The sequence below is a fragment of the Monodelphis domestica genome, chromosome 2 (genome assembly GCF_027887165.1).
Source record: "Monodelphis domestica isolate mMonDom1 chromosome 2, mMonDom1.pri, whole genome shotgun sequence".
Lineage (NCBI taxonomy): Eukaryota > Metazoa > Chordata > Mammalia > Didelphimorphia > Didelphidae > Monodelphis > Monodelphis domestica.
In genome coordinates this window covers 373,829,669-373,854,509 of record NC_077228.1, presented here as the reverse complement: position 1 = coordinate 373,854,509, position 24,841 = coordinate 373,829,669, and the positions used below count along the sequence as shown (strand labels likewise).

Below are 24,841 nucleotides of genomic sequence, written 5' to 3'. Positions count from 1 at the left end.
TAATTTTAAAGTGCCTGTTTTTCTTTTCTGTTTGCTTTACTGTCTATCTTTCTATTCAGAGTTGTTTCATTTGCTTATTTGTTCTAATTTGTACTTTCATGTGCTTTCCTTTATTTTAATATGTGCAAAGCTTTCTTATCAGTTCTTTATGTTTTGTCTGTAATAGCTTTCCTTTCATAAGGACTGTTGTTGATTATTGCTAGGGCTATTTGTGTTGTTGATTATGACTAGGGCTATTTGTTTCAGATGTCATATTTATGTATCTTCATTGATATTAATGTTATGGGTGTGATGCAATTTTACATATGAAGCATGGAACCATGGATATTTTTGATCAACCTTTATAGATGTTGGGGTTGTCATTATGACCATTGTTGGACCGATCCATCTTGGTTCTGTAGGAGATTCTCTATTAAAGTTCTGAGCATATTTTTAAAAAAAGTTGTAATTTCAAGGTGTAGTGATTCATCTGTATAATCTAGTTACCACCACAATCTCTTCTCTGCACCTCCCCTCCCCTAGCAGTTCTGATAAAACCTCCCAAAGAATACTTGGGGTTTTCCATGAGTAGCTTGATTTTTAGTCTTCCAGTAATTATTTTGTGTTTGATGTCATGAATCATTTCCTGAAAGTAGAACTCTTCAGAATGTATACTGTAAACCTTGAAATTTCTCAGACTTGTGAATGTTAAAAATTTCCCCATTGGACTGGGAACATACCCCATTTTGATGAGAAAACTCCTTGCTATGGGAGGACCTCTACTCCACCCGTACTTAAGACTGCTGTAGGGGAGAAAATTCCTTGCTAAACAAAGTACTTGGACCCATGCTTATAATAAGGCAAGGAGTTCTTTGAGCCATGCCTGTTTTTTAGAATTGATACAATGAGATGCTAGGTACCTAAAAGGGTCGGGCAAGTTTTCTCTTAATGAGATTAGTTGACTCAGCTGTGTTTTCACTGGTTCAGACTTACTGAGATTTGTCGACTTAGCAGGAATTCAGATGGGCAGTCCTTTGGAAAACATCTACAGTGATTGGTAGATGTAAGGACTTAGGGGAGGTGACATAGGAGAAAAACCCCTATATAAGAAAAAGCAGAATCTCTTGAGGGAGGATCTTTTTGGAGGATCTCTGATGAGGATCGCTTGGGAAGAATCTCTTGAGAGAGGCTCTGGAGAAGGGAAGCTCTTGGAGGACAATCTCTAAGGAGCTCTCGCTGGAGCTCCTCTGAGGGGACTCTGTCCCTCTGGAGGCTCTGGAGAGAGGCCCTTTGGAACAGTCTCTGGCTGGAAGGCTCTTTAAGGAGGGCTCTGGCTGGAACTCTCTCTGGTAAAGTCAGCTGAGATGGAGCTGGACTGGTGTCACTAGAATCCTTGCTTAGACAGACCTTGTGGTGAGTGTTAAAAGACTGACTGACTGATCCCTCTCTCTTAAGACTCAGGTCTAGGCCATGTTGGCTTAAGGCCCTTCATACTTATTTCCTTTTTCTCTCTTTCTCTCTTTTCTTTAATTCCACATTTGTATTAATTAAAATCTCTATAAACCCAGTTGACTTGGGTATTTGAATAATTAGGAATATTTCCCTGGCGACCACCTTATATTTGATTTAAAACCAAGACACTGTAGTGAAACATATTTCTGCGGTTAAATTTACTCACCCTCTCTTATATCTATCACAATTTATATCTTCCACTATTTTAATCACTACAGTTTGAGACCTCAACCATTTTAAATCTAATAATACTGAAATCTAAATTTTACATAGAAAAAAAAGAATTTCCAAATCTGCCACCACCTACAAAAATTTTCTTACTTTTTAAGGCTGGGTAACAATTAATAATGAAACATATCAAATTGCAAGAGAAAAAGCTGTACTTAGAAAAATAGTTATATAAAGTTCCTGAATTGAGATCTATATATACCTTAAAAATTGTGTAATTGAGAAGGGGGATCAGAAGGTAGAATCTGGAACAACTCCAGTCTGGAGAAGGAGCCTTAGGACCATCAAAGAGACATCCAGACACCATTAGGAAATATATAGTTTTGAGTTCAGTCTGGGAGAGGGGAGGAGGGCTAATGGGAATTAATTACAAGATTCCCAACTTGATTTCTTCTTTATTCTCTCAGGCTAAAGGCAAGTAACAAAAGTCAGTAAAAACTAATCATCCTATACTTCACTTAGGTTTTGTATAAGCCAGATTTTGGAAAAAGATGATTAGATCAATACAGAAATTATTTTTATTCAAATCTGTTTCCCAAGAATTTTTTTCTTAAGTCATGACTACTGCCCACAAAAAAAAGGGGGGAGTTAAGTTTAAAGTCCATTGAGGAAGAATGAGATAGAATTACAGTAGAAGGGATACCTGCAAGTCAGAGTGAAGATTCCTTCCCCTCAGGCATACATATATGTTTTTCATTCATTTAAGCACCAGATACAGAAAAATCATGAATTATGAAATTGCTTTTTCACTGTGCTGTTTTTTTAAGTTTTAAGCTAAATTTATTTCTCTCAGAATTTGTATTCAGAATTATATCATATGATGGAATAATAGTTCAGATTACCCCTTGTGAACTAATTTATATGAACAGTGCTAATTAAACTTTTGCTCCTTGCAGATTCCATTTGTAAACAGCAACTTTGGAGAAATGTTATATTTTATTATGTGTACAGTGGGTTGATCTGATTGTTTTAAAGAATCAAGTCATTTAAAGGATCCTTATAGAAAAACTGATCTCAGAAAAAAGAGAAAATAAAGCAAATTTAGTACTACTATGAAAATTAAAAGACTCATTCACAAATATTTTAGGTCTCAGCCAGATCCAAAAGGTTTCACTTTTGTATTTCTAAAATATTAATTATAGGAAACATGATTGTATCTTTATCTTTCCCTGTGGAGTATAAAGATTTTTTTTCTAATTGCCACATAGGTCAAACTATATGTCCTATCTTAAAATGCATTTCTGAAAATAGGAAGTTAGTATTCTAAAGGAAAAAATTCAGAAAAGATCAATGCAAAAACAGATTTTTTTTCTGTTCACACCTACTAGTTACACACCTACTAGTTGCATACTTGTGATTTGAGATAGAAGAGATCATCTATACTATGTTGCCTAACAGTTTATTGATAAAAATGGGGGGAAATGGTCATTTGTAAACTTTCTTGTTTCAAAGAAAGTGATGATCTTTCATATATGTAAATTATGTGAATAATAAAGCAATTTTATACAAAAAAAGAAGTTAGCTACATTTTAGAAATCAGAAAAAGCAAAAAAGAAAAAAAGTATATTAAAAGTTTAATTTAAGAAGCTTATTTTCCTTGTATTTTATCAATCAATCATTAAGCACTTATTTTATGCAAAGCCCTGGGGAAAACAATAAGAATACAAAAAGAAAATTAAGATAGTCCCTGGTCTTTCCATATGTCAAGAACTGAACATGATCATGAGATTTCTCCTTTATGTATTGTTTCTCTCTATTAGAATGTGAGCTTCCTGAGAGCAGGGATTACAATTGATTTTGTTTGGATTTCCAAACTTAGTAAGAGAGTTCAGTACACACTTAATATTTTTCCATTCCATTCCTAAGAGCTTATATTTTTACTAACTCCTCACTAATAACTTTAGATAATATATTCAAGTTTTAGAAAGGCACTTCCATTCTATACATTCTGCAAGGGCTCTTAGTATACTAAAAGACTATTTTAATGGAAAAACCTGAAAAAAATACATTTCCTAGTAGATTTTTTAAATTATACAATCAAATGCATTTATCCTAATACTAGATGATGGGAAATATGCATTGTTCAAATGAAACTAAGACTTAGATGGGCAACTATACTATATAATTCCTTCTCTAATTTAGTGTAAATGATAATAATTTTTAAAAGAAAGTCAATATTTTCCCATTAAATAAGAATAATTATTCATGAATTTGTGAACTTTGCAAAATAATTCAACACTAATAGACCTAGCCTCCCAGAAGTCAGAAAGGAGAGAATTTTCTTCAAAATATCAAATCTCTGAGATCCTGCCATTCTCTGCTCTCATTACTATGATTTGATCGACATATTACCTGTGCAGCTTTGATGTTCTCAGTATATAATGCACTGCCATTGAGTTATTTATTCATTTCATTAACAATTAAAATAAAAGTAATTCACATTCAAAGAGTTAACTCTATGCACTAAAGAATAAACCAGGGAGTCAATATTTTAATTACAAGCAGAAATTATTCCCAGATCCTCCTATCCTCAAATCCCTTGCTCTCTACCCTATTTTAAATAATTTATTTTAATATTTTAAATCCTGTTTGATACTGTTTGAAAAGTTCCCAGAGTTTATGGTAATTAGATTCTGTGAGTACAGGAGAAATAAAAAGAATTCAGTTTAGACAAAAACAAACTGAGACACTAGATAAGACACCACATTTATTCAAGTAACGGTCAGGCTCTTTTTGTCAGTTTTCATAGTCCAAACCTAGGAATGCAAACATCATATTTGAATACTCACACCAATTTAAAACAAACATTGCCAATAAAAAACATTTTTTGTCATTATTAAATGAGAACAAGCCCAACTACCTGCCAAGAACATCCCACATTTTGGGTTGGTGAGAGATCAGGAAAAGAAGGATCCCCAGGATCGTGTTAATGAAAGGAGCATAAAGGTATAAAGAATGAGAACTCAGGGAAGGAGCAAGTCAGAATCTCAGTTCTCCTTTGCCAAGTCTAAAAAGGTACCATATTTACAGATAACTTATCACTTTCTGGTCCCTGATCATGATCATCAGCAAAGCAGCTCATCACCTCACCACATTTCCAGTCCTATACAGGACCCAGAAGTTCAAAAGTTCATCATCATATGAGCTATCCTATGAAAAAAGAGGTAAAATCAGAGTTTAAAGGCTCACAAGGGGAACATGTGTAGAACAGATAAAGATCTTGGATGGTCTGCTAATTCCACAGTCAGAAATAGGCCTCCTTACATTGAGGAAGATAGCAAAATAAAAGATTGCAAGGGGGCCATTTCTCCTTCAAAAAATAGCAATAAAGATATAAAAAAAAGAGGAAAATTATTAAAACTCACACAAGCAAATGAAAATCCAACTTGACAACAGGAAAAGTAAAGGTGATCACTAATCTAATTTTTAAAATATGTTAAAGAGTAAGAAAAAACAAAAGTAATGTGAAAAAATTCATATTTAAAATAGAAGCAATGCAAAAATTCATCAAAGAGACACAAATAGGTAAATAAAGATAAATAACACTCAAAGAATTTGAGAATTCAAATGGGAAAATTAGAAAGAAAATTCTAAGTAGAATTAAAAGAGAAACCCAACCCAAATGAATGTGTATGTATATATACAAACATATACATATAAATAACACATCCATCTAAGTGTGTGCACATAAGCATGTTTGAGGGTATGTATATATGTGTGCGCACACACAGGAACTAAAACTAAGACTGAATGAGGCTTTAAAAATCTCAGAATCTAAAATGACAAAATTGACAAAAATGACAGAATCTAAAATGACAAGTCTCCAAAACAGAAAATTTGAAAATAACAATGAATCAAAATAAGGCCAAGTCTAAAATGGGAAAATACAAACTAAAATTAAACATATGGAAAGCAGAAAAATAAGGCAGAAAAATAACTAGAATGAGACCTGGAAGCAATGCAACTGAAAACTATGGATTTGGACACTATGACATAGAAAGAGAAAACATCAAAAAACAAAATAATCTAATTGCCAGATTCTGATAAATTGATCAAAGAAACATCCTGGAATTAACAAGAACAAACAAACAAGAACATGGAAGATAGAACAAATCCATAGAATTTCTGTAAGGAAGACCTTTATTCAAATTACTTTTGAGACTGCAAAAGTATATTATACTGCAACTACAACCAAAAAAATTCCTCATGTGCCCAAGAAAGATACTATATATCAAAAAAAGTCAACAAGGCTCTCACCAGATTTATTTATAACAATCATAGAATGACCAAAAAAGTTGCAACATAAAACACAAAATTGAAAAACATTGGCCACAAGGCCAGGATTACAATCTATTTTCTAGCAAATCTAAATATGCTGCCTAAAAGTATGAGATACATATTTCTAAATTTTTTCAAATGCTATGAAGAATTCACAGAATAAATTCATAGAACAAATATAATACTTCATAATACCCTTTGGAAAAATATGAAAGACACTGATATTAAAAGAGGAAGGTTCTAAGAATAAGATAGCCTCTCAACTGAGGTTAAGGAGTCGTTATCTAAACATGTCTTCAAAAGGAGATAAAAATAACTACATTATTCTACTGGCTAAAATTACTAAATATTACAGACGGAGGTTTCAGATAAAGATAAAAAAAAAGAAAAAAAAGGTGAAAGAGGGTGGAGCTAACCCTGAGTAATTTCAATACCAACGAAAAACTTCTGTCTTTGTCAAAGATAGTATTCAAAACTAAAACACACTTACACAATGTAATTGCTAAAAATATGGGAATTTTGTTAAGCCCTATTTTGTTAAGATTGAGGAGTTGTAATTTCTGTAATTTGGGAACTATAAAATTTGGGCACTGGTCCATAGCACTGCTGGGTTTGTACCCCAAAGAGATAATAAGGAAAAAGACATGTACAAGAATACTCATAACTGTGCTGTTTGTGGTGGCAAAAAACTGGAAAATGAGGGGATGCCCTTCAATTGGAGAATGGCTGAAGAAATTGTGGTATATGTTGGTGATGGAATAATACTATTGTGTTCAAAGGAATAATAAAGTGGAGAAATTCCATGGGAACTGGAATGACCTCCAGGAAATGAAGCAGAGTGAAAGGAGCATAACAGGAGAACATTGTACACAGAGACTGATACACTGTGGTACAATCGATTGTAATGGACTTCTCCATTAGTGGCAATGCAGTGATCCTGAAAAACCCGGTGGGATCTTTGAGAAAGAACACTATCCATATTCAGAGGAAAAACTGTGGGAGTAGAAACACAGAAGAAAAACAACTGCTGATTACATGGGTCGAGGGGGATGATTAGGGATATAGACTCTAAATGAACATCCTAATGCAAACATCAACAACATGGAAACAGGTTCTGATCAAGGTCACTTGTAATACCCAGTGGAATTGTACGTTGGCTATGGGAAGGGCAGGGAGATGGGAGGGAGGAATAGAATATGATTTTTGTAACCAAGGAATAATGTTTGAAATTGACCAAATTAAAAAACAATTTTTTTTTAAATTTGGGAGCTGATAATGGTTCATCCATATGGGGAATTCCAGGTCTAAAAACTCTTTCCTTCATTTCTTCTCTCAACCTTTATCTTCTATTTTACTATCATTTCTAAGAAGAATAGCAAGGGCTATGCAATGGGTATGAAATGACTTGACCAAGGTCATGCAGCTAGGAAGTATCTGAGGCCAGATCTGGCCCCACACCATCCTGGATCTAGGCTTGGCCCTCTATCTACTGTACTGCCTAGTTCCCAACCTGTGCTCCCCCCAATATTATCTTTCTTAGAGATTTTATGGCATTGCACAGCACACTAGTAAATCAGCAGATACTTATTAATTACCTTCTATGAGCATTAGGTCCTTTCTGGGCACTATGGAAACTAAGTGAAGAACTTAAAAAGCCTTCCAAACAAAGATAGAAGTTCTTTGTTCAATTTTGGTTCTTGCCCATAAGAAGCTTAAATTCTAACTATCACAACTATCTTTTCTTTTTTAATTTTTGTCTGTCATCCATACTACACTTTTTTTTATTTTAAAGGACAGGAGTAAAACAGATTTAAGATACACAGCTCATATAGCAATTATTCTTTCAACCAGAAGAAATTCTGCAGAACCAATTTCTCTCCTAATAGAAAATTAGTCTCTGTGTCTCTGTACTTGCACTGAGAAGGGAGTCTGCTTCAAGTTCAACTTGTCTTCTCTGGTGGCTTAATTAGGAAAGCCTAACCATAATTTGGTTAGGAAATTTCAGGGAGCCAGCCTAAAAGTCAAGTAGGGATAGGGATGAAGGCATTTATATAAAAATAAAACAAAAACAGGTACTTTGGTAGAATAAACAGTAACTAGGAAGGACCTGTTGTTTGAAGGAGGAGACAGGTTGTATTAGCATGGGAGTGAGTTGGATTTAAAGTATCTTTGTTTCTTGCTATCAGCATGTGTTGTTTGAGGACTAAATTCAAGTTTGCTTCAATGATTGGGTTTTTTTTTAAATAATTGATCTCTATATATAACCCTAGAGTTTTAAGATTTAAATTAGTTGTTTTGCTTTGTTTTTTCATGATATTGCTTCTAGACATAAATTACAAAGGCAGTTTCAATAAATCACACGTGAAAAATACAGTTGATGCTACTGAAGATATTAGAACATATTCATTTCTCCATTTTCACTATAAATTAAAATTAACACAGAATGCATTGGAAAAACTATAACTAAATAGAAACAGGGCTCAGAAGTTTATTTCAGAGAAGAAAAATAAAGAAGTTGATGAATTTGTTTCATTATGACCTAAAATAATTCAAATATTTACTGTTTACTATGTAAAGCTCTATGAAGTGAACAATCCTTGAGGAAGTTACATCCTGCTGAGGATAGATGTAACAAAGACAAAGGGTTAGAGAGATATATATACACACATATATAATGTATATATATGTATGTACATACACACATATGTATGTATACTTCATACTGATTTTCAGTGCAACAATGAGCCAAAGCAAAGAGACTATGTCCATGGTTACATTTGTGTATCAAAATCTATTTCAGAGGAAGAAGCAGCAGAGAAAATTCAGTGAAGAATTTAAAAAGATTTTTCAAAAAAAGTCCACATATATCTTGTTCCTTAGTGGCACCAATATGAAAATGGAGAGAAGAGAGGATAACAACTAGGTTTGAAAATACAGTCCAAGATGAAGAAAGCAAGAAGTCAAAGGTTTGAAGACTCACACTCAAAGAGTGGGAACACTTTCTTCAAAAATTAAATAAATATTTATCAAGTTCTATTATATGCAAGGCATCCTGGTAGGCATTTGAGTCAGAAGGACAAAAAATTAAATAGTCCCTGGCATCAGGAAATTTGTATCTTATCAAAAGATATCAATATACATAGATAAGTAATAAAGACAGAATTCCAAGAAGGAGAAAGAGATAAACCAAGTACTTTTCAGGGGCCCCCACTTATACAAACATTATCCATTTGGAAAGGGATGATGGACAATTTTGACTATTGTAAAACAATTTTTTTTGTTCAGTTGTGTCTGACTCTTAGTGACACTACTAGGGTTTTCTTCGCAAAGAGAGTGGTTTGCCATTTCTTTCTGCAGCTCTTTTTTACAGAAGAAGAAACTGAGGCAAAGAGGGCAAAGTGATTTGCCCAGTTGAACTCCAGAAGATCAGTCTTCCGAACTCCAGCCTCAGTACTCTATTCACTTACTGTACCACCTAGCTGCCCCAAAGGGAACAGTCAGTAGTCCAATTTGGCTGTAGTTTTTAGTGCAGGAGAGGAAACAAGAGAGCCTACTAGAGTGCAGAGAATTTGGCCTTAAGTACTTCCTAGCTGAGTGGCCTGGGGAAAGTTATTTAACCTCAGTCTGCTACAGTTTTGTCAAATGCAAAATAAGGATAATAATAGTATCTATCACCTGGGGTCATTGTGAGTCAAAAAAGATAATATTTATAAGTGATTAACTTTACATAGTAAATAAATGCTACATGGTAGGTAATATTATCATTGCTATTGTTATTACAGCTGAACTTAAAAGTCAAGCTAAAGAGTATATAATTTATCCTATGAACAATAAATGAATGGAAGACGGGGTGGGATGGTAAGAGGGAGAATTGAGGGATTTTTAGCATGGTTATATCATGAACCAGGCCTATGCCTTAGAGTATGATTACTTCAACATTATTGTTAAGGATGGATCAGAGAGAAACAGCAAATTAATGAGAGAAAGTGAATTAGAAGGCTATTACAATGGTCCATGTCAGAGGTGATGAAAGCCTATGCTGTGTGGCTGAAGATAATGGAATAGATGGTGTTGGAGACTGAATCATTAAGACTTGGAAATTAGCTGGGAATTGGGGGAAAGAGAAAAAGTCAAATATTACTCTGAGATTCTAAATTTGGGAGAGAGAGAGAGAAGAAAGACACACAGGCAAAAGAAGCAGGCTAGTTTTCAGGACGACTGGTTTAGGGGGGAAATCAGTTCTATTTTGGACCTGTTGAATTTGAGATTATGACAAGACAAGGTAGAGAACTAAGTTCAAATCATGTTCCAAACATTTATGAGCTGTGTGATATTACACAAGTCATTTAACCTCCTTCAGTCTCAGTTTCCTCATATGTAAAAAAGGGTAACAGCCCCTATCTCCCAGGATTGTTGAGAATCAAATAGCATTACATATATAAAACACTTTTCAAACTGTAACATGCCATAATATGATATTGCTATTGTTGCTGTTATTATTTTGACTAAATGGGGCTCAGGGCAGAGTTTTAGAGGATTCCTGCACTAAGGGGGCATGAGATAGATTATAATTTAGCAAAGGTAAATGAGAAGACAAACTGGTAGAAAGAGAATAAGAAAAAGGCTGTGTGACAGAAGACAAGAGAAGAAAGCATAGAGGAAGAAACCATGGGAGACACTGTAAAAAGCTAGAGAAAGGTCAAGGAGGAAGAAAATGGAGAATAAGACATTTAGCAATTAGAAATCATTGGTGACCTTTAAAAAATGAGTTTTAGGAAGTGAGTGGGTAGTGAGGAAGTAGAGTCAAATGTAAAAAAAACAAACAAACAAACAGCATTTCTAGGCTTTTGCTAGTGAAAAGATTGAAGTGTAAGAATATTAGCTTTATGGAAATCAGGGTCAAGTGAAGGGTTTTGTTTTTTGGGGTTTTTTTTGTTTTTGTTTTGTTTTTTTAAACCCTTACCTTCCATCTTGGAATCAATACTGTGTATTGGTTCCAAGGCAAAAGCGTGGTAAGGGCTAGACAATGGGGGTTAAGTGACTTGCCAGGGTCACACAGCTGGGAAGTGTCTGAGGTCAGATTTGGCTCTCAATCCACTGAGCTACTCAGCTGCCCCAAGTGAAGGGTTTTTTGACAGAAGAGAGACCTGAGGCTATTTATAGGCAACACAGTAAAAAAAAAACTAATGAGTAGGAAGAGAATCCAGATACGGGAGCAAGGGGATAAAAAAAATCAACTAGGAGAATAAGGAAGCAGGGGGGCTATGTAATATAGTGTATAGAACACCAGGCCTGGAGTCAGGAGAACTTGAGTTCAAATGTGGCCTCAGACACTTCCTTGACCCTGGGCAAGTTATTTAACCTCAACTGCCTAGCCCTAATTGCTCTTCTGTCTTAGATTTGCTACTAAGACAGAAATTAAAGGGTTTTTTAAAAAAAATCAATGAGGGGGAAATGGAATTAAGGGCTCAGCAGTGGTAGTCCCCACCTACCTTTTTCCTTGAAAGAGAAATCAGTCAATCAATAAGCATTTATTAAGTACCTACTAAGTGCCAGGAATTGTGCTAAGCACTGGGGATATTTTAACTATAATTGGCACATTTTAACTATACACATTCCACACCCATGCTTTCTATCATATCTTTCACTAAGAGGAAGGAAAAGTGTTTCATCATCAGTCTCCATCAAACCATGATCAGTCATTTCTGCCAGCACTCTCCTCTCACTAACAGTGACAGAGGAATCAATACATTTGGGCTTTAACACCTCAATTTTCAATGTGTCTTTGCCAATAAATGGAAGTACCCCCTAAGGAGTGAAGAAAAGTATCTGAACCTGATCAAATATTTAAAAAAAAGATGACCTGTAATTGAGACGACACAATTTTAAGGGTATTCATGGACGTATTTTCAAACTATGTCTACAAAAAGAAGATTTTAAGAGACTGAAAAAGATCATAAACTAGTTTTAGCCCACAAAAAGCATCACCAACTATTGTCTCCGAAGTCTACTTTCTCATCACTATTAAATCTTTATGGAAATACTCTGATCATCCTCTTCTCCTCAATATTCTCCTCTTCTTAGGTTTTCATGACATTATCCTCTCCTGGATCCCCTTTTATCTATCCAACCACTCATTCTCAGTCTCCTTTGCTGAATCTTTATTTAGGTGGTCATTCCTAATCTTGGGTGTCCCTCAAAGTTCTGTTCCTGACCCTCTTCTCTATTCCTTCCACAATATTTCCGGTATTGATCCCATCAGCTCCCAGGGATTCAATGATCATATATCTTTGCTGATGATTTCAGATCTATTTATTCAGCACTTATTAGTCTGCTGATCTCCATTCTCACATCTCCAACTGTCTATTAGACACTTCCAACAACTGGATGTCTTGTAAACACCTTAAAATTCAACATATTGAGACTTGGGGGGGGGGGGAGGCTGAGTTCAAATCTAGTCTTAGACATTTCTTAGCTGTGTGACTTGGACAAGTCATTTACTCCAATTGCCTAGCCCACACCACTCTTCTGACCTAGAATTGATACTTAATATCAATTCTAAGATAGAAGATGAGATTTAAAAAATAAAACTCAACATGTCCAAAATTGAACTCTTTACTTTTCTCAAAAAAAAACCTCCCTTTTCTCCAAACTTCTCTATTAATATTGAGGGACCCTTGTAATAATTAAAATAGTGGAATACATAAATTGTGACTGTAGAAAATATGGTTTCAAGACAGTGTCTTGTTTTTAAATCAAATATAAGGTGGTCGCCAGGGGAAAATTCCCAATTATTAAATATACCCAAGTCAGCTGGGTTTTATAGAGATTTAATTAATACAAATGAGGATTTAATGAAAGAGAGAAAAAAGGGAATAATGAGAAAAGGATAAGTCGGCCCTGGCCAGCCCTGGCCAACCCAGCCCTAAGCCCTAAGAGAAAGATCAGTCAGTCCTTTATCCACTCACCACAAGATTTGTCCAAGCAAGGATTCTAGTGTTCAGAGACAGCAGGCCAGCTCCATCTCAGCTGACTCCACCAGCTCAATGCCTGAATCTGAATCTGCATCAATGTCCTAAGACTCAGCTTTTCCTCTCCTTATAAAGGGAATTTTCTCCTATGTCACCTCCCCTAAGTTCTCCCATCTATCAATCACAGTAGACATTTTCCAAAGGACAGACCATTCTTAGTTCACACCTAAGAAGGCTTAAATTTTTGATTAAGTTCACACCAGAAAACCTCTGAGTAAGTTTCTCACCTCTTTGCTCCTTGTAAATTCACAAGTTGCCTGACCTTAATAGGTACTTAGCACCCTTTTGTATTAGATCTAAAAATAGGCACAGCTTAAGAACTTTTGTCTTACTATAAGTATGGGTGTAAGTACTTTTCATTGTTCAGCAAGGAGTTTCTTCCCCTAAAGCTTAAGTAGGGGTGGAGTAGAGGTCTTCACATTCCTGATCTAAGTATAGGTCTCACATTCCTGATCTAAGTTCCTTCATTGTTTAAAATGGGGAATGGTCTTAACCCAACCTTATGAAGTAGGATCTGAGAATTTTTAAGGTTCACACCCTCAATCTTACCAGTCACCCAGAAACACAACTTAAGTGTTAGCTTCAATTCCTCACTCTCTCCAGTTATAGCCAATCTGTTGCCAAGGCTTGTCAATTTTACCATCTAAAAAATATCCTTCATATATATTCTCTTTTCTCCCTTGACACTTCTATCATTCTGGTTCAAGCCCTCATCCCTTCACACCTGGACTAAGCCTGCTGGTAGGTTTCCAGGCCATAAGTTTCCTCAATTCTAGTCCATCCTCTGCTCAATAATTCAAGGGATATTTCTAACATAAAGATTTGACCATGACTCAATAAAGCTCTACAGGCTCCCTCTCATCTCCAAGGTGAAATAAAAAATCTTCTGTTTGGAGTTCAAAGTCCTTCATAACTTACCTCACCCTTACCCTTACAGTAGTCTGACACCTTATACATCTTCCCCAATCCCCAACATAGTCTTCATTCCATAGTTACTAGCCTCCTTGATCTTTCTCAGATAAGACAATCCATCTCCCAACTCCAAGAATTTTCATTGGCTGTCCCTCCATGCCTAGAATGTTCTTCCTCCTCATCTCTACTTCAAGGTTTCTCTGGCTTCTTTTAAATCTCAACTAAAACCTCATCTTCTATCAGAAGTTTCTTTCAATTGTCCTTAATTTTAAAGTCTTCCTTCCCCCTGTTGATTATTTCCAATTTATCTGTACATAGTCATTTGATTATGAGCTCCTCAAAAGGGAGAATGTCTTTTACTTATTTTTTTAGATCCCTAGTGTTTAGTACAGTGCCAAACACAGAGTAGTAGGTGCTCAATAAATATTTTTTACTATGGTTCCATTCAGAAAGGCCACCTAGACAAAGGCTTTCCTGTCCACTTTTCCCCACTACCTCATGTCTATAAATGGCAGTTATATTCTTCTTAATTTTCCATCCAACTCTACCTTTCCCTTCCATTGTACCCTGTGAAGCCTTCATTTCGTTGGGAACAAACCACCCTTCTTATTTCATCTTTTCTTCTGATATTTCTTTCAGCTCCATGCAATCACAGAAACCTAGCTTTCCCCTGAAAACACTATATCCTTGGCCATCCTGGCTAATGCTGGATGTGACCTCCTCACAAGAGCCATGATGCATTGGGAAAGGAGAGGAAATAGTTATATCACCCTATCTAGAGCCTAGCCTCTCTTATCTACTAATCCCTAAGCCATTTTCCCTTCTTTCTCAAGGAGACATTTTTCAAAGGAGAAAACACAAAATGGTAACTTGAAAAGATATTCAAATTCTCTAATAACCAGAAGTTTGAATTAAAATTACTTTAAAATGCTACCTTCTACCCATCAAGTTTACAAATATAGCTAAATCTCGTTAAAAATAATAAAATATTGATGTTTGTAGGGCTCTGGGCCACAAATATTTTGTCACATTTCCAGTGAGATTTTAGATTTTAGAGAACTCTAAATTTTTGGAACACCAAATGTCAATAATTGAGTGTTCCTTTTTATTATACCTTGGGACACAGCAATCACACTCAGAGGCCCATAATCTAAAAATGTTTTTAAAGTAAAAAGATTTTATCTGTACAAAAATATTTGTTACTTCCTTATTTGTAACTGAAGAAATGGAAACAAGTCTAAATGCCTAATAATTGGGAAACAGCTGAATACATTGTGGCGTATCAATGTAAAACAATATTATTGTACTGTGAAAAATGATAAATGAGAAGAATACAAAGCATATGGAACAATGTTTACAAGGTATGAATGTCAGAATTTGGGAAACATACATGCAAACCATGACTTTATATTTTTAAATGTAACCCAACAACACATACATATACTCCTGTATCCCTATATATTTCCAAGATCTTCCTCTACCCAAAGTAAATCTGAAACTTGTCTAATTTACAATTGTAAAGAGTCACCTGAGACAGAGAGATTAAGCAATTTGTCCTAAACTAGTATATATGAGGCAGAACTTGAATCCAGATATTTCTGACTCCAAGGCTGATCCTCAATCCATTAATCCATGTGACTTTTCATATTTTATTATCATTACTACTTTTTAAAAAAAATCTAATCTTACTCATTTAGATATTAAAGTAAAGGGTCTTTTGGAGTATGTGGTGGTAGAAGAAAGTCAGGGGAAAAGGAGATAATGGGAAATTTTTGCTTGGAAGGCCAAAATTCTATAACCCCATTAAAAATGAGATCTGTCATTTTGAGAAGAAAAAAATATATTTCCAGAATTCATTATTTGTTATCTACAAACCCCTTGGTTATTCTTTCCTTCCTCAAATAGTTTAGTACCTGGTTTACCATCTTCGGCTCCTCCCCAACCATCTTTGAATCATGCTTGCTCCAACACTACGTTCCCAGTTCCTCAGTCTCCTCAGGTCTCATGTACACTTCTAGTGCTACCATATGCTATTCTATAATTTGTCCTCCTTTTTTCAGCCAAATACCTTTAAAAAGTTGTCTTACACTTCCTTTTTTCTACATCCTCTCATTTACTCCTCTTCCTTTGCAATTTGATTTCTAGTCTCATCATTCAACTGAAATGTCCATCCCACCCCACTCCCTTTCTCTCATTACCAGTGATTTCTTAACTGATGAAACCAATTTTCTTTGCTCAGCAGTCACACTCCCAAGACCTGTCGGCTAACCGTCATTTCCTCCAAACTATATCCTTTCTAGGGCTCATGATACTACTGTCTCTCCTCCTACCTCTAAGACTACTTTGCTTTGATAGTTATCTATCTCTGTCATTCACCCTAAGAACATTCCCTAAGGCCTGAGCCCACAGTGTTCTTCTCTCTTTATACTTTATCATTCAGTGACCTTGTACATTCCCAGGGGTTTTATTATTATCTCTCTGAAGATGACTCACAGACCAACATAACCAATCACAAACTCTTAGATCTTCAGCAGGAAAATAAGATCCTAGAGGTAGATGCTTAAACAATTAATGCCTGGTTGCCAGAATCAAATTTCCCCAAGGCTACTCAGTCTAAAGGCAAAGCAGATCCATTAAGTTCACCTTAGTTGAGACTTATGTTGTAGCTGGTACAAAGCCAATATGATCCCTGGGTTTGGGAAACTATTATGTGATATATATATATATATATATATATATATATATATATATATATATATATATATATATATATATATATATATATATATATATATATATATATATATATTTTTTTTTTTTTTTTAAACCCTGACCTTCCGTCTTGGAGTCAAATCTGTGTATTGGCTCCAAGGCAGAAGAGTGGTAAGGGCTAGGCAATGGGGGTCAAGTGACTTGCCCAGGGTCACACAGCTAGGAAGTGGCTGAGGCCAGATTTGAACCTAGGACCTCCTGTCTCTAGGCCTGGTTCTCAATCCACTGAGCTACCCAGCTGCCCCCTATTATGTGATATATTACCGAGAACTAAGTATATTTATTACATGTTTGCTCATGTCTAATCTCTTAGCATCTTACTTTTCTCATAAGTTGATCTTTAAAAATTCTTATCTTCCTTACAGGTTTTTTTATAAAGAGATTTTTTTTTTTGGCTAAGAGCTTTTCTTTACTACCTATCATGTGATAAGAAACATTATCATGGAAATGTCATGTCATATACTGAATATCCTATTGGAGTTACTACAATGTAATCTATACACACAGAATTATAATTATGTTATATCTACCTCTCAGTTCTTCTAAAATACAGAGAAAGCTAATTCTGTGTATTTCTTGCCAATGCTATTATTATTATTCAACATTGTTAATAAAAGATACTCACAAGCTCTAGTGGACTGAGCCGCGTACCAGAAATTGGTCTTGAATCAGATGATTCAAAGCTGGAAGCATGAAGGCTAGCATAAGAAACATTGAAGACACATTAGCTTTTATATTTAACTATTCCATTTCTAGGATATGTTTTCTTTCAGCAAATAAAAGTTAAAGTGTTGTAAACATAAGAAATTTGTAAGTGTTTAGGATTTTAAATTTTGGGGATAAGAGAAATTGGAAATTGGAAAATAACTAAGAATGTTTAATGAAAAACTCCTCTTTCAAACAACAACCAAAAAATATCCTTACCGTCTGTCTTAGACTAGATCCTATGTATCAGTTCCATGTCAGAAGAGTGGTAAGGGTTAGGTAATTGGGGTTAAGTAACTTGCCCACTTTTTAGCTAAAAAGTGCCTGAAGGCAGATTTGAACCCAGACCTGGGTTTCTATTCACTGAGCTGCCTCACTACCCTGATGAATTCTTTTTCATTAATTTTCAGGTGAGGTAAAGAGTACTGATTAATAAAATGATATATCTGTAGCAAGAAAATTAAAATTTATAAACACTTAAGAACATATGATGAACTCCTTTTCATAATTTTCAGATGAGATAAAGTGCATTGATTGATTGATAAAATAATATATCCAAAATATAAAGATTATTTTGTGCCATTCTCTTTAAATATGATTTAAAAATCACTACTATTAGTTTGAAGGCACAGAACTTTCCTAGCCAAAAAACTTAGCATTATTAACAAGGATCACCAAAGGAGATTGTTAAGAATTCATCAGCAATAATCAAACTTATAAACTACCCCCAAATAGAAGAAAAAGAAACTGTCAATTGCTTTCATGAATTTTAAAAACTACCCAAAACAAAAAACATCAGGTACCTAAAAGACGAAGGAGGTCTATTATCTGCTGTTCTTGAAGATGCTGGTCCAAATAGTTTTCTTTGATCTTCACGTGGTGTAAATGGTCTTTGAGTTCTAACAGTTCTTAGTGCATTTCGTGCTTCACTGATGATTTCTGCACTGGTCTTCTGTTTGGTTACTGAACGTCTATAAAATGGGTCCAATTTTTCTAATTTTTTATCATGTGAAGACTGCATCTTTCTTTTTTAAGGCAAAGTACCCTTCGGGAAGCACACCACACACTGCAGATAGATGGTAACACATCAACTATTTGTTAGTAACATGCAATTAAAAGATTAGTGAATTCTTAAATAATCTATATCACATTCTGCTATACTATGCTTTCAAATACTAAATGTTCATAGTTATAATCACAAGAAACATTTGAGTCAGACATCATTTCAAATGAATATTTATTATTTTTAAAAACTAAAACTGTAATGATCCTACATCCTAGAACATTACCATCACAAAAGCAGAAAAGAGCACAGACTGTATCACAATTCCATACTATTTGCATAGCAAGCAGAACAAAAAGTATGGCCCCCTTTCCATAGGACAAGATATATCAGGATTTAAAGTAATACAACTTTTAATAGGGCCAGATGGATGAATGAATGCCTAGCTGAATGTATAGATAATTCATTATTTTATACCAACTACCTTTTCCTATCCCTCCACAACCCTCTTTTTTCCATTAGATACAGAAAATTAAGAAATGACATTGACTTAAAGAAAATAAAGCAGAAATTAGAGTATACTAAGCTGCATTGGAAAGTTTTTCAGATACATTCTCTTCTCTCTTCATTTTTATGAATTACTCATTTTATTTACTTCTTGTTCATTCATTTACTTTAATGAATAACTGTTTTCCAAATACTGTAAATCTTTTGCTCTTCCAACCTTCAAGTTGATCTGGATCCCCCATGAAGGATTCTTAACTAACATTTCCTTTCCATCCTGTTACCTGATTTTTATTTTATCCTCCTTGTCTGCAAACTGTAAGACCAATGACTAATATAAGGAGGGAAACTTTTCCCAAAGTATGTATTTTTTCAAAAAACTTCAGAGCAAAGTTCAGCTGCATAATTTCATATAGTATGATTAAATTGAAATGTTATAAATCATATTTAGTTCTAGAAGTATGTTCCAGAAAATATGTATCAAATTTCAATAGGCAATTGTGAATACTGTTAGAAGACTGCTATAAAATAAAGGGGTTATACTAGAAAATCTCTATGATCCCTTCCAGCTCTAATCAGATATGATTTTTATTAGACCACCCTTGACAAAAGCTCCTAAAGAATAATGCTTAACATATAATTTCTAAATTGTTTGCTCAGTTAAAAAAATGTTCCCCTGAAATAAAATATAAAACACAGAGCTAGAAAAGTTACTAAAACCTTATCAGCTAATCAATGTTTTTTGTAAAAATTAAGTAAAAATAATACAAAAATGAATATTTTATGACTCATGTGCATATTACTATATTCCCTTAGGGAGCCAGATATCAATGGATGATTCTCTATGACAGCAAATCAGAACTTGCCACAATATGACACTAAACATTGAAGATGCTAACATGACTTTCAAATCCCAGCAAGTTCCATTTTCTAGTTGTCAGGTAGAGAAATAATTATATGAAAAATAAAACCAAATGTTGTTTTTTTCATATGGAAAAGATGGATATCTTAGATATAGATAGGACAACCACCATAAAGTTTAATGGTAAACTGGAATGACCATTATAACACCCTCACCAAATGGTCATCCAATATGTACCTTCAGGAAAGAGAAAAATATAACCTTTCAAAACATCCCATTTCACTTTTAAACCATTCCAGTTGTTAGGAAGCTTTTCCTTATGTCAAATCTAAATCTACTTTTCTGAAACTTTTACCAATCTAGTTTTGCCCTCCAGAACCAAGTAGAACAAATTTATATTTCCATTCAACAGCCCTTTACATATTTGAAGATAGCCATTATGTCCTCTCTTGGGCCTTTTTTTTCTAAGTTAAATGTTTCAGATTGCTCAAACCAACCTTCTTATGGCCTGGTCTCAAGATAGTGGTTCACTACTTTGGTTGCCTTTTTCTAAATGTTCTCCATATTATCCATATTTCGCAAAACGTGACTTCCAAAAACGAATGGTAAATATATTAGAAGTGATATGATTAGGCAACACACAGTGAGATTATCATCTCCCATGTTCTGGACATCTCTCTTAAAGGCAAGGATCTTAACTTTCTTTTTTTTTTTTAATTTCACAATGACTTTGTAATCCACCAAAAGACTCAGATCATTTTCTCACAAAAATAATTAGCCCTGTTTTCCTCATCTATAACCTCTTCTGTTTAGCATGTAAAGTCCTTTACAACTTGATTTTAAATTATCTTTCCATATTACTCCACTTCACACACTCTAGTATCCAGCCAAACTAGACTTTTGGCTCTTCCTCACGTCTTCACATTTCCAATCTCTCTGCCTTTCCATTGGTTGTTCCCTGTGCTTAGAATGCCCTTCTGTCTTGTCTTTGGAATCACAATCCCTCAAAATTGAGCTGAAAGATCACCTTCCACATGCACCATTTGCTGATTCCCCTCCAACAGCTTGTTTCTCCTCCTTGCCCTATCAAATTACCTTTAACTTATTCTGTATGTATTTCTATAACCTCACATTAATCTTTCAAGTAAAAAGCATTCATTGAGTACTTACTATGTGCCAGGCATTGTGCTACATGATAGGAATACAAAAATAAAAATGGCAATATAGTCCATGCCCTCAAAGAGCATTCATTCTATCAGGGGACATAGCATGTACAATAATTAAGTATATATGAAATATGTAATTGTCTCTGTCAATGATGATCAGCAACTTCTCTACAACTTTATGGTCTTAAAAGCATTATCTATTGTTATAAAAAATGATGATGGGGATGTTTTCAGAAAAACCTGGAGAGAGTTATGTGAACTGATGCAAAGTAAAATTAGGAGAACCAGAAGAATAAGGTACAGATTAATAGCAATATTGTAATAATGATTGGCTTAGCTACTAAGACTTAGCTACTCTGATCACTACAGTTATTCAAGACAATTTCAAAGGACTCATATTGAAAAATCCTATACACTTTCTGAGAAAGGACAGATGAAGTCTGACTGCAGAAAGAAACAGTTTTTTCACTTTCTTTTTATTGCTTTTGTTTTTGCAATATGGTTAATATAGAAGCATACTTTGTATTATTCACATATATAATTGATATTACATTGCTTGCCATCTCAGTGGGTGGGGGAGGGGCAACAGAAAGGGAGATAATTTGGAATACAAAAAATTTTTAAGTAAATAAAAATGTATTTTTAAAAAGAGAGAAAGATATTTAGGGTACTAAAAGGCTAAATGACTGGCTTTAGGTCACACAGCCAGTATGTGTCAGAGGCAGATCTGAAATCCCGGGTTTTCTTGGCTCTGGGGCTATATGCAATGTATCATGTTGAAAAAATATATTTAAAAAGATACAAGGATAATTTATTTGAGGGGAAGCCATTAACAGCTTTGGAAGAAGGAAGCACTTGAATTTGAAGGGATTCTTGAATCTCCTAGAAGAGCAAGGATTATTTGGTTTTTCAGCCTCTAGGACCTGAAAGAGTCAGAAATGCTTGTTGATAGATTATACTTGTAAAGATCAAGTTAGATATTTTTTTCTTCTTTTTTGCCAACTGCAGCATTTATCTCTGTTAAATATCACTTCATGAAATCTGGTCCACTGTTCTAGCATGTCTGGTTCTTTCTGGACACAAACTCTGTCATCCAACTATTAAGTGTCATTTGCAGATCTGAAAAGCATGCCATCTACTCATTCTTCTAAGTCTTTGATAAAACTGTTGACTACCTTGGGCCCAAGAAGATGCCCTTTTCCTGAGAAATTCAACTACAGATGCTCCAAGTTAACATTAACCCATTAACAAATTTCTGGATCCAGTCAGTTTAGATACTGATCAAATTTTCCATCTTGGGCAGAACAGTATCAGAGGCTTTGTTAAATGCCCTGCTAAAATCTAACCACTTGCATGTACTTGGTCTACCAGTTAACCTAGAAAGTCCATTACTACTAGAACAGTACTCATATAACCAGAAGGATCTATTATAGTTCCTCAAGTCGTCCAGTTGTTAAACTAAGTCAAAGAGCTGTAAGGGACCTTCAGAGATGCCTTCATTTTACAGATGAGGAAACTAAGGCTCAAAAATAAAAGAACTTGCCCAAGGGCTCATGAGTAGTCAGCATCAGGGATAGGATTTGAACTATAATGCCAAAATTCCTATAATTCCAAATTCAATTAAATAAACATTAAACACCTACTACGCGTCCAGCACTGTGCACTAGAAACTGCTTTAGAATAATAGAAGTGTAACCCAAAGTACAGTGAAGGTTTGGGATATAACCTGAAGTTCTTGATAGAATTGTTTTTGATCATACTGCACTTTTTTAGCCTTATAGTATTCAACTTTTTAAATTTTCTTTAAAAAATGTCAAAATTTTTCTCTAAGGCTTTGCACAATTCCTGGAAAGTATATCTCCAATATAAAACGACAATGACTAAAATTTTAAACTTTCCAAAAATTCTCTTGCCAAATACATAGAATGCATCTGCTGGGTACCAGTCAGAACAGCAAAATATTCCCTATTGGTGACTGGAAGAAATTCAAAGTGTTAATTTATAATCTTCTATAACCTAGGTTCTAACTTCTTAAAAAATGGTTCCTGCTAATTCTACATGGAGATGCTTAGAGCAAAGCACTTTTGCGAATACAGTTAGTTCTACTTCATATTCTTATAATAAAAAGCTGAATAGTTCCACAGATGGCCTGAAACAATGAAATTCCCTCTTATATAATGAAGTTATGTTCTCTTTTCATTTATGGGCTAATAAAGTCCTCTCCTTTAATTTTATTTGAAATAAATACCCATGATAAGCAACTTCACATTTTTAAGCTGTGCAAATCAATTATCCACAAAGTGAAAAAGCATCAGTCACTAAAAATTGGTAATGAATATGAAAAACACACCGCCTTAAAGAAATAGGAAAGGTAGGGAAGATGTTGCTATTTTGTTCAGAATGTTTTTTGATGCATCTGTTTGATCTGTTTTTAACTTTGTGTTTTCTTGCAGCAAGAGAATTTGTATCAAGTATTATAGGAATCATCAGTAATGCTCTATTAGAAACTGGACCTAAAGGACAGTTAGGTGGCACAGTGAATAGAGTCAGGCCTGGAGCAGGGAGAACCAAATCTGCTTCAGACACTTTCTAGTTGTGTGACCCTGTGCAGGTCACTTAACCCCTTTTGCCTTGTCCTTCTGTCTAAGAGTTGTCAAAAAATAAGGGTTAAAAAAAAAGAAGAAGAAATTAGGAAAGAAACCTGATTCTTATGTAGGACCTGCTTCTTATGTAATTTTGGTTTTTGTTACATCTTCATAAGATATGGGGAAGGAAAGGAGGCAGAGGAGATTTGCAAAATAAACAAAACTTTGTTCAACTTAGTCTAGTTCGCTTTTACACAAATTTTTACACAAACACACCATCCCCCGCCAAAAACAAACAAACAAAAAACCCTTCGTCAATATGGGTAAGAGACCTGTTGTGCTTGGGTGGGGGGGAAAAACTGCAAATCTTAACCGTGCTACATAAATGTAAGTTAGTAGGAATTATTAATAGCAATATTACCTCTTGGTGAATTACAGTACCACAGGCTAACATTCTGATTTCTTCATCTATTAGGTAAAGATCCTCATAAAAGGAGGCAGAGAACATGATCTAGCTGGAAAACCTAGTACAGTCTTTCCTTGCTTCTGCCACTGTCTCCTCCTACGCTTCCTCCTCCAGAGCCAAGAGGTGAGTCCTTCCCTGCATCACTTCTGGTCCAAGCTCCCCCCCCCCCGGCTCCCCAGGTGGTTTGGCTCAGTATTCTCCAAGGGGAAGAAGGGGGGAGTTGGGACTGGAAGACCCTCGAAGACTGACACCCAGTTCTCCCAACCTCAGAGATGCTACAGGTAGAGAAAGAGAATGATGGGATCTAAATAAAGCCCGTAGGGCAGTCCCCAGCACATAAGGGCAACAGGTCTGCTTAAAGTTGCTTCACGCTTTACATTAACCACAACCTGGGGGAGAGAGAGATAGCGCCCACCCCACAAGTCGACCAGGACTCGCCCCCATACCCACTCCCCACTCCCGGGGTCGCGCTCCGCGTTCAGGGGCTCCCAGGCAGTGTAAGCAACGCAGCCCTCTAGCAGACAGCAACCGAGACCAGCCCTCCGTCTCCATGGTAACCATACACAAACTGCCTCCTCCCTCCCGCTGCTCCAGGCCCCACTTCCCCATCTCCAGAGCCCGTGGCCCCCCCAAGGACACGGCGGCGACTGCCCGAATGGTGGAAATGGATGCCAGGAAGGGGGCTCCAGTCTGACCAGAAGCACCTGTAGTCAGAGCTGGAAACGTCGGTGACTGCGGCTCAGCTCATTATTCTAGCCTCCCGGAGGCGACGACGATGGAGGCGGGGGCAGCAGCTGAAGCCTGAGCACAGGCAGAGCGAGGGCAGCCTGGAGAGAGA

At 35.4% G+C, this 24,841-nt stretch overlaps 1 protein-coding gene across 7 annotated transcripts in view; it reads right to left on the bottom strand.

Moving 5' to 3' along the window:
* ARMC2 (armadillo repeat containing 2) overlaps window positions 1-24,841 on the bottom strand; it is a 184,694-nt gene that overhangs the window by 157,310 nt on the left and 2,543 nt on the right. For 2 of the 7 annotated variants that reach the window (XM_056818640.1, XM_056818643.1), the window contains exons 1-3: window positions 23,959-24,427; window positions 18,221-18,483; window positions 17,338-17,410 (exon numbers count right to left, since the gene is read on the bottom strand). In XM_056818640.1, the coding sequence (XP_056674618.1) occupies window positions 17,338-17,410; window positions 18,221-18,438 (291 nt within the window). In that variant the 5' untranslated portion in view covers window positions 18,439-18,483; window positions 23,959-24,427. Of the gene's footprint in view, window positions 1-17,337; window positions 17,411-18,220; window positions 18,484-23,958; window positions 24,526-24,707 lie in introns of those variants that run through there. The other 5 variants (XM_056818646.1, XM_056818641.1, XM_056818644.1 and 2 more) reach the window with 5 other exon arrangements.